Here is a 10,847-nt window from a genome sequence, read left to right as displayed (position 1 = left end):
AGCTTAAAGAAATCACCCCGAGGGGTTGGAAGGATGGCTCAGGAGTTAAGAGCACTGGCTACTACTGCAGAGGCCCCAGGTTCAGTTCCCAGCACCCATATGGTGGCCCACAACCATCCTCAACTCCAGGTCCCGTGAATCTGACACCACTTTATGTGGGCTCCAGGCACACATGTGGTGCACATACATACACACAGGCAAAACACTCACACACATAAAATATCTAAAAAGAAAGTTTTGTTTTAAAGAAAGAAAGTGTCTCAAAGGGTAAGACAGTACAGACTTATGGGTAACTCAAACATTTTAGTGTAAACGTGGCTAATCTGAAGAATGTGGCAACTGACAAAAAGACACAGTAATTACTCAAATTCACTGTTGTTGTTCCACTGCAGAGACAGAGGCTAACAGTTTCACTGGCTTTGAGGCCAACATGCTCCTCCAGAGATTTGAGGGGAAACCATTTTCTGCCTTTCCCCGCTTGCAGAGCCTTTGTACCCCTTCTTTGTGGTCCCTTCCCCGATCTTCAGAGGTAGAGGATACCATCTTGTCTCAGGCATCTCATTGCCTAATTCTTCTCTGTCAAATCTCCCGCTGCCTCTCACCTGCAACCTCTCTTTTCCTTTGGTGGTGCTAGACATGAAATTTAAGGCCTAGCACCTGCCTGGCGGGTGCTTGGCCATGGAGCTACACATACAGCCCCTGTGTCTCTTTAAGGTGAATACCTCTAATTACATTTAGGGTCTACCTGCATAGTCACAGATACCCTTCTTGTCCCAAATGACTCAACTTGACATACCTTTAAAGTTCCTCTTGTCCCTACAGACAAGAGATGTGCCTGTGGTGCCAAGTTTCAGAGAGGTAAATACACAATTTTGTTCTCACTTTTCACAATGAAAATTCAGCTAGAATTTCCAACAAATCAGTAAGTGGTGACCCACTGATGTGTATGTGACGTTCTTTTGTTTGTTTGTTTGTTGTTGATTTGGTTTCTCTGTGTGCTATGGCTGTCCTGGAACTTACTTTGTAGACCAGGCTGGGCTGGTACTCAAGATCCACCTGCACCTGCCTCCTGAGTGCTGGGGTTAAAGGCGTGCGCCTGGCAGTGTACGAGGAGTTTAGAGCACACCATGCCATTCAATAAGCAGTCATATTTCTAGCTCTCTGAAGGACTCACTGGTTTCATTGCCCCGGAATTGATGTTAGGAAGACAAGTGACCTTCCCTGCCACCCTGCTCTCCCATTCCCTGCACATAACAAACCAGTGACATGTAGGCTCCCATCACAGGGATTTCCCCTTCACTGCTGCTCTTTCCTTTTTTGTTCCTGGTCATTGCACATGAACAAGTAATTGGCCAGATGCTCTTCCCTACGGTAAGAATGAAATCTGAATTCCTAAATTGAAGACAATCTGACTCTTTGATCCTGTGGTTATGTTCTAAGTACAACACATTTATTAATAAGGTTTGACCCTTCCTTCCAAAATGGTCTGGCTGGTCATTATCTAGCTGATTGCTTCTCTAAAGAAAATAAAAGCAACAACTCTGTAGCTCCATAAATCATATGGAGATATTTACAGCAAAGGTATCCTCTGCCCTGATGCCTGTGACACACATGAGTCACAGTAAAGATCCAGGTGGGCTTCAGGCCTGATCCACCTGGAGATACCACCAGCCTTGCTTCAGGGATGGGTTTGGTTTTGTTTTTATTCTGAGAGTGTTGATTCTTGTGAGAGAAAATGGCTGAGTCTGCCCTATCTCTGAGGAGAAAACACACATCAGAAAACCACTCATGTAAGTAACTGCTGGCTTCCTGGGAGGCCACCACAGAGAAAACTAGCTTATGCTGGCAGTTCATGGAAAAGTACCCCAAGTTTGTCTAGATCTAGCTGTGGGATGGAGATGGGTGGGGGGGATACAAAGTGGGAGTAAGCTATGTGATGCAGAGAGAAAAGAACTCGGCAAGCCACCATAAGTGCTATGTGACACATGTAACTGGGAAGGTTCTGCACATGTGTCACGTGAGCACACGAGAGGCGGTGTGAAAGCACAGTACTAACTACATCCTCTCAGGACCGTCGTCACAGGCATGGCAGCATGCCGAAATCAGTCTGCTCTCCAGGCCTGACGCTCAGACTTCCTAGCGAAGTCCTGTGGTAGACAGTGAACGGCTCGTCGAGGCTGCAGGGGACACTGAACCTTCCAATAGGCTGATCACAGGGCGAGTTTCTCCAACTGTCTGGGCGCATGCAATATAAACATGAGGGTCTCCAAAGGTGGAGGGGAACATTAGTAGCATTAGTAGTTGGAGTGGTACAGTATCAGCAGGACGCCTATTGTTGTTGGCTTTGAACACAGAAGGGATGTAAGCCAAGGAATGTGGGTGGCCACTAGAAGCTGGAAAAGGCAAGGAAACCAATCCCTCCCTAGAGTCTTCAGAAAAGAATGCTGATCTCTTGTTGATACATTGGTTTTCACCCAGCAAGACTCAAATCAGACTCCAGTGCTACCGAAAGTAAGACACTAAGTCTGTGTTGTTTTAAGCCGCTACTTTTGTGATCCTATCATAACAGGAATCGAGCTCACCAAGACACAGCCTAGACCTTGGGGGTGCTAAAGCACTAGCGACTCAAGTGGAAAGCATGTTGGTACGCTTGCTTGTGCTGGCAAACGCGTGGCCATTTGACCTGAGAAGATAGCGAGTCCCACACAAAACCATACATCCTTCATTCTTAGTCACATCCCCACGGATGCTGTGGTCTGTACACACCACAGGGTGACACGCGTGTTCCTCAGCTTAGGTCAGGACACCCTCCTCCCCACCCCCAGCCGGGCACATTTCCTTGAGATAAAAAGTAAACAAACACCAGATAGCCAAGGTTGTCTTTTAAAAATAAAGCTTATTATCTTACTAATAATGCTGTCTTGAACTGAAGGAACTGACCAAATGCCTGGATCAAACGCAGGTCCATAATTGGCCTATTCACAGCACCAGCAGAAGGAACAAACTGTCCCCCCAGTGCTAAGCTGTCGCAAGCCACATTAGGACTACATGTAGAGAGAGAGGGCTCTCCATTTGCTTACAAGTCGATTTGCGTGAGACAGATGCTCAACAGCTGGATTTGTTTACTTATGATAGAGAAATGGACTGAAACCATGGGAACAATGACCACATTCCTTCTCGGGATCAAGGAGGGAAGTGCCTGTTGTATGGTTTTGGCAAGTCAAGTGCAGCCTCCCTGCAGACAGCGACTCTGTCCACTACCAGGACATCCATACCGACCCACACATGATACTTTAACAGCATGTTTGCCTCCTTACCCTGTCTTCCTTGGCAGCCATATCAGAATACAGTTTCAGTCCTGCCTTTTATAAAACCTGTGGCATGCAGAGGGCTCTCTGCAACGCTGAGCTTTATTTCTAGCAATGAGGACATCGTTATCTTCCTTTCCTTATGTCGAGTACATGGTCTGATGGACAAGAGTGCTCCACATGTAATGAGAGCCACTGTAAATGCCAGTGCAGCACATCCCTGCGGAAGCTTCTCCCACTTCTCGTCTTGTCTTCTCACTAAGCCGTGACTGCACCAACTGCAGACTGAATGTTTCCATTTGGACCTCTCACTGCATCTCTGGTCAGATGTATCTAATTTGGACTCAGTCTTGACTCATAGAACTTTGGATTTTGCTGTGTTCCTGCATCCATCCCATGCTCCATTCCCCTGGTTACTCTTGTTCAGGTTCTTAACCCCTACATCCAAGTCCTAAGGTTACAGACCACAGAAGCCTACAAGTTCCTGTTTTTCAAACCACATTGTCACATCAAGCCCTAAACAGACATCTTCAAACTTTTTTGTCCTGTGGCTTGGTCATTGATAATGGAAGACAAACAAACCCCACTGGGTACAGAGATGATATGAGGCCCACACAGCTTTATTATGCTTTGTATCTAGGTACCAAACACTGAGCAACTCCACATCCTCCACAGAGAAGAAAAGCTGTTGGAATAAATAGATCATAAAGGATTTCTCAAAATAGAAGGGTCAGCACATGACTGCAATTCCAGCACTAGGGATGCAGATGGAGAAGAGAGCAATACACATTCAAAGCTAGTCTGATCTGCATAGAGTTCAAGGCCACCAGGGCTATCAAAACCAAAATTAATTCAATTAAAGCAGTCACTGAGTACTGGAAAATATTGAGTGACATTTCTTTACACAATTCTTGGTAACTGTAAACTGTCTACAAACCACCACAACTGTGATAAACACAACTGCAATAAACCACTATAGTCTGCTGACTGCCAAGCCCCTCTATGTTGCATAATCGAAAGTGATTCAACAAACACTTGAACCTGTGGGATTTACACCAGGGGCAAGCTGATCAGTCTCAGACTTGTCCTTACCATTCTGTTCATCCAGTTCATTCCCGATTTCCTGGCCCATTTGTTTTTGGCGACTAATGATGGAGGAAAGGGCATCCAGGCCTGCGTCCTGCTCTGCAAGAAAAAGAAAAACAGCTGACTAAAAATCAAAGGGAAGCATTTTAAAGATAATATAGATGTGTATATAAACATATATAAATATTGATACACACATACACACATACATAGAGGTACATCTATCCAGGCAAGTGACACCATTCAACATATGATACAATTGACACAATGGCTAGCATTACTGAAACAAAAACCTAAATACTTACTTCATGCCTCATACTGAAATGACATCCTGATAAATATTTAAATATGAAGCCAAATTGTATTAAACTTGCCTACAGCAATATTTATCCTCTAGTATGCAATATAAACAGACATGCATAAATCAACAACAGCAGGGCAATGTTCTGATTTTTAAAATGGAGAAATATAAACAAAACCTATACCAAGGAATTTTGAAAGTGAAATACCACATAAACCCATTGGAATCATTAATTAAAAATTTTGCATTTGTTTATAATTTGAGTGTGTATGCACACGTGCACCCACAGGCACACACACATGTTGGTTCCCTCCTGCTACCACATATGTCTCAGGACTCAAACTCAGGTCATCATGTTTTGGCTGCAAGCACCTTTACTTGGTGAGCCATCTTGCCAGTCTGGCATCACTAATAGTTTAAAAATACAAAATAAAAACCAATAATAAGATTTGGGAACTTACCAGATTTGTAAATATGAAAAAGAATTCAGAGAAGAGTAAGGGTGGGCGAGGCTAACTGCGGTGTGAGAAGCGTAGCCCTGAGCACTGTGTAGTACAGAAGTTCAACTCCCTGACAGGAATCCTCTTCAAGATTTCAATCCACCCACTCCACTTGAGTTTAGAAAATGTGTATATGAAAACATACAGCAAAGCAGTAATGCATCTATAAGGGTCTTCCCTAAAGTACGTCCCTCATGCTGTAAATAAACTCACTGCCTCTGGATGAGTTTTTGACTACCCTAGAACTTTTTCTGGAGCCCTTGTTTTTTTTTTTTTCTCTGTAGCAGGCATAATGTTTAATATTATCAATTTGATAGGATCTAGAAGACATGCCTCTGGCCAGGCCTGGAAGAGATTATCTTGTTTAGGTGACACCAGGTGGGAAAACTCACCCTAAAAGTGGACTAGGGTCCTAGACTGTATAAGGGGGGAAGCTGGCTGCACATGAGCAAAATGTGGGTGACCAGTTCCTTCAAGCCCCTACCACAGGAACTTTCTCAGCATGACAGACTCTGCCCTTCAATGTGTGTTTCTTCAAAGTGGTCCATCCTGGTAATGTCACTGCAAGAGCCTTGTTCCTTTGCTCCTAGTGCCCCGAGCAGAGAGTGTGGGGTGAGGTCTACACTTCACCCAAGCATCATCTGCCAGTTGGTGGCATGTCAGCCATAGATTCACTTGTTTATGTTCTTTAAATGGCTGTTTCACATACTGGCTTATCTATGAAAGTAAAACCTCAAAGGTCTTCTCACTCAAGAGCTCACTAATGTCTACGTACAGTTTTGTGTAAATCTTTTGTATGGAGTTAAATCATCATACTTAGCTCTGATTCACCTGGGATTTATTTAAACCTAAGGTGTGAGACAAGGATCCCTTGGTGACACTTTTTTGACAAAACATAGTTTTTAAAAACTATAAACAGCCTGCCGTGTCTAGGGACCATTCCAAGGCACCATTTTACAGCAAAATCACTTTATAATGAGGTCCTCTTGGTCCTTAGTAGCAGCCTCCTGGATGGCCTCCAAGATAAATCTATCATCAAACTTGCACTGCTGAAGGATGTCTATGCTATAGCAAAAATAACTGCATCTAAAGAATAATCCATAGATGGACTGAAGGTCAGTACACTATGAAATGATAGAAAAATGGCTGAAAAATGGAAAGCAACTGCCACTGGAGTTGACCACTAGGAAAAGCCACTGAAGTCCTGACATTGTTTTATTCAGTGAGAACACAAATTATCAGTGAAAAATAACTTCACTAACCTTTTCTTCCAAATGTATTGTCTCCTAAAGATCTCCCTAATGCACAACAGAAAAGAGACTAGAAACTCTCCCCTACTCCTATGATTCCCATGAGACAAGAATACCTCCTCAGCATGTAATATTGTTACAGTAAATTTGCATCCCACAACCTAGGCATGGAAGATGCTGTAAGTCAAAATGATCATGTCAACCACCTGAGCTTCTCTGAGCTATAAACTGACATTTCTAAGAGGCAATGGTTTGGCCACTTAGTAATAATCAAAATAAAAGACTGTTTCCAACAAAAATATCTTCAGGACTCACTGCAGACAACTTACTTATAAACAGCGAAAGTGTGACATTGTGACAGTTCATTCTCCATAATCTACCTCACTCTTTCAGAGTCCTTAGTAATGATGTCACAATAGGTCATTTGCAACATATCAAACTGATTCATTCTTCAACTTTACAGTGGTGTAGATTTTAAGACATGATCACTGTGGAAGAAAGAATAATGCACACACACACACACACACACACACACACACACACACACACACACACACCACAGCCAATCTGTCCAAATGGAACCTGTGACTATGTTACTTTCTGTGAAAAGGCAACTTTGTAGATGTGGTGAAGATGAAGGAATGAGATAGGAGATGAGCCTGGAAAATCTGGGTGGACCCAACACAATTCTATTAGTTCTGAGAAACAGAGGTTGCCCAGATGCTGTCAGTGGGAGACATGACAATGGGTTTAAGAGATGCAGTTGCTGGCTTTGAAGATGGAACTATGAGCCAAGGAAAACGGGGACCTTCTAGCAGCCAGATAAGGCAAGGGAACAGATTCTGCCCTAGAGTCTTCAGAAAGGAATGTGGCCAGCTGACACCTTGATCTGAGCCCCTGGAGACCCAAGCTGAACTTCTGACCTTTAAACTGTAGTAATGTGAGTTTTAAGTCACTACGTGTGTGCTAATTTATTGTGGGAGCACTAATACAATCATTTTTGAAAGTCCCCTTGGAACAATTAGGTGTGTAGATACTTCCTATATTTAAACATCCAGGAAAACCGTCCTCTAAATAACAATCACTCAACTGTGGGAGGACAGTTTGGTGGCAGTAGATAAAAAACAAAGGGACAGTCATTAGAACATATTATGCCAAAAATAACAAACCTGATTCTAAGTAAGCCACTAAATCTAACCAATTTACAAAAAGTATCTAGGTCAGAGAGTATGCTCAACAACTTACGGGGATACACACTGCAAGAACTAGCTGAGGAGAAACTACAGAGCAAACAATCCTGTTTAACAAAGAAACAACAAGAGAAAAATAAAATAGTTTAAAACGTTTCATTAACATTATTAAAATAGTTCAGGGAAGCATGTACTAGTTACAAGGCATGGCTTACATTCAGACCCTGAGCCAGATAGTCTGGATATTTGATTGGACTGAGGAATTGTTTCTAATTTGGCAGGAGTGATAACTGCATTGTAGCCCTTTTTAAAAACAGTCCTGGGTGTAGAGAGATGGCTCAGGGGTTAAGAACACATATTGCTTTTCTGAGGCTTTGAATTCCGTTCCCAGCACCCAAACTGGGCACTTACAATCACCTGTAACTGCAGCAGATCCAACACTCTCTTCTGGACTCCATGGTACACATAGTCATATGTGCACATAACCACACACAGACACACGCATATCACATGTGCACATAACCACACACAGACACACGCATATCACATGTGCACATAACCACACACAGACATACGCATATACACACAATTTAAAAAAATAAACATATCTTTTTAAAAAGGTCTTGTATTTTACAAACATATTTTAGAGATGTTTAAATAGAACATTCTGAAGTAGTCACCATTGAAATGACATAATGTCTAGGTTTCACTTTAAAAATAATCCCAGAGCATATGCATAAGGGTCAGAGTTCAATCTGCACAGCCCACAGTACAAGCTAGGCATGCTGTAGAATATTATTTTAACTAGGCAAAGATGTGTTACATTTGTTTCTGCTGCAGAGTATTACTCAACTATGTAAAGGTGTGTCACACATGTTTCTGCTGCCTTCCTTAAAGGATGAAAAGATGGGTTACTTTTGTTTATGATGAATTTGTTTAATGGTATAAAGATGTGTTGCATTTGTTTTGCCTGGCCTGCCTGAGGCACATGATTGGTCTAATAAAGAGCTCAATGGCCAATAGCTAGGCAGAGAAAGGACAGGTGGGGCTGGCAGGCAGAGAGAATAAATAGGAAGAGAAATCTAGACTAAGAGAGGAATGAGAGAAGAAGGAATGGGGGGGGAGGACACACATTCCTGGGGCAAGAAGCCAAGCAGCTGCCAACTAGTTAGACACAAGAAGCAATGAAAGATATACTGCAGGGAAAAAAAAATAGTAAAAAGCCCTGATGCAAAGGGTAGATAAAGAGAAACAGGTTAATTTAGTTAAAAAAGCTAGCCAGAACCAGGCGTTGGTGGCACACGCCTTTAATCCTAGCACTCAGGAGGCAGAGGCAGGTGGATCTCTGTGAGTTCGAGGCCAGCCTGGTCTACAGAGCTGAGTTCCAGGACAACTTCCAGAGAAATACAGAGAAACTCTGTCTCAAAACAACAAACAAACAAAAAAGCTAGCCAGAACTGAAAGCTAGGCCTAGCATTCAAAGCTAATAAGAAGTCTGTGTCATGATTTGGGAGCTGGTTGGTGGCCTAGAAGGAAAAGCCTGGTACAGAGATGGTGGCACGTACTTACTATCCAAGCACGGAGGTAGTAGAGAAAGCCAGCCTAGGTAACTGACAGGCCTCAGGGGAAAGGAGGAGTAGACAGTTCCTGAGGAACGATACCCAAAGTTGATCTTTAACCTACAAATGTATGAAACACATGTGTATGTGCATCACGTGTCTATATATATACACACATGCAATCCTGGAGGTGGGTAAGTGAGTACATAGGGATAAAACCAAACTAGCAATGGGGAGATAATTACTGAAGCAGGATGAGGAAAAGGATATACGTTACGTTACCATGTTTGAAAATTCCCACAGCTAAAAGGGGCATCAGTATATTAATGAGAAAACAAAAAGGAGGCTAGGGATGTGGCTGAGTTGTAGAACACTTGCCTAGCATGCACAAGGCCCCGAGTTCAATCTCCAGCACCATTTAAACAAAAGCAAGCAGAGGGACCAGACAGAGCTAAGCAAGGTTCCCTGGTCTGCGCGCATGACAAGGACCTAAAGGTTGAGAATGTCTTCCTTTCTTTAGAGTTCAGCTGGTGGCAGATACACTCCGTGTGTTACACAGGTGCCTTTTGCTGTTTAAATCAACAAGTGACCACAGAGGGCCTTTCCTGCTTTACAGGGAAAAACAAATATAGTTTCTGCTAGATGGGAAGTCAATACTGGATGATCCTCTGGAGTTTATGAAGCCGGAAAAACCCACTTGATGTTATGATGTGCAATAGCCAGACCTCACACTTACTGTATGGGAGGAACGCTCCCTGGAGAAGGACTAAGGGAATGAGGAAAGGATGAAGTCAAAATGTAAAAACTAGTAGTAAAAAAGATGAAGTCAGGCCAGACAAAGGAGCTCATCCCTGTGTTCAGAAGATCCTCAGAGCAAGTTCTCAGAATAGATGGTTTTATTTTGGTTTAGTTTTAAGGTTTTGGGGAATAAATCTCCTAATATACGTGGTAGCTACAAGGAAGGGGATCTTCCAAGAACGCTGTCGGTAATTAGAGCTATCTCAAGATTTCCTACCAAGATTTCTCACTGTAACATGAGTCTGGCTAGTCACCTTCCCTGTCCTCATTTCACAGGAAAATATTTACAGACCCTGAGAGCTGGTCCTGACTGTCAATTTGATGGGATTTAGAATCACTATGGAAACAAACCTGTGAGCAGGCCTGTGCAGAATTAGGCTGAGGCAGGAAATCCCACCTTAGATGTGGGCAGTGCCATTTCATGGGCTGCATCCCTGACTGAATAAAAAAAAAGGAGGGAGGGAGCCAAGGGCAGCATCTGTCTCCTTACTTCCTCACTGCACATGCAACGGGACCTTAATTAAATTCCTGCTGCTACGACTTCCCCATGGTGGACTCTATGTGTCCTCAAATTGAGTACCAAGATCAGCCCTTCCTTGCTTAGTTGCTCTGTCAGGCACTGTGTGCCAGCAGTTAAAAAAGCAACTCCCTGAGACCAGGAAGTCTATAGCGAATGCTCAAATCTAGAAAGAACAGCTACAAAATAGTGGAGAATAGGCTGTGCTGATTTAGGAACCTCACCAACAGAGTCCTAAGCAGAGGTGGGGGATCCACAATCCACATCCTATTGTCTGACTTACGTGCACCAGCCTGCACTGGCCCCTGTCTCCTTCCTTTACTCAACTCAGATCCTGA

General features: G+C 43.2%; 1 protein-coding gene across 1 annotated transcript in view; it reads right to left on the bottom strand.

Annotated features, from left to right (window-relative positions):
• The window catches only part of Stx8 (syntaxin 8), a 243,616-nt gene that overhangs the window by 177,577 nt on the left and 55,192 nt on the right, over positions 1-10,847 (bottom strand). Inside the window, exon 6 of the mRNA XM_027427108.2 lies at positions 4,401-4,493. Coding sequence (XP_027282909.1) covers positions 4,401-4,493 — 93 coding nt within the window. The remainder of the gene's footprint in view (positions 1-4,400; positions 4,494-10,847) is intronic.

The sequence above is a fragment of the Cricetulus griseus genome, chromosome 7, assembly GCF_003668045.3.
Source record: "Cricetulus griseus strain 17A/GY chromosome 7, alternate assembly CriGri-PICRH-1.0, whole genome shotgun sequence".
Classification (NCBI taxonomy): Eukaryota; Metazoa; Chordata; class Mammalia; order Rodentia; family Cricetidae; genus Cricetulus; species Cricetulus griseus.
The sequence above is the reverse complement of the archived record's forward strand: the minus strand, read 5'-3'. Positions and strand labels throughout refer to the sequence as shown.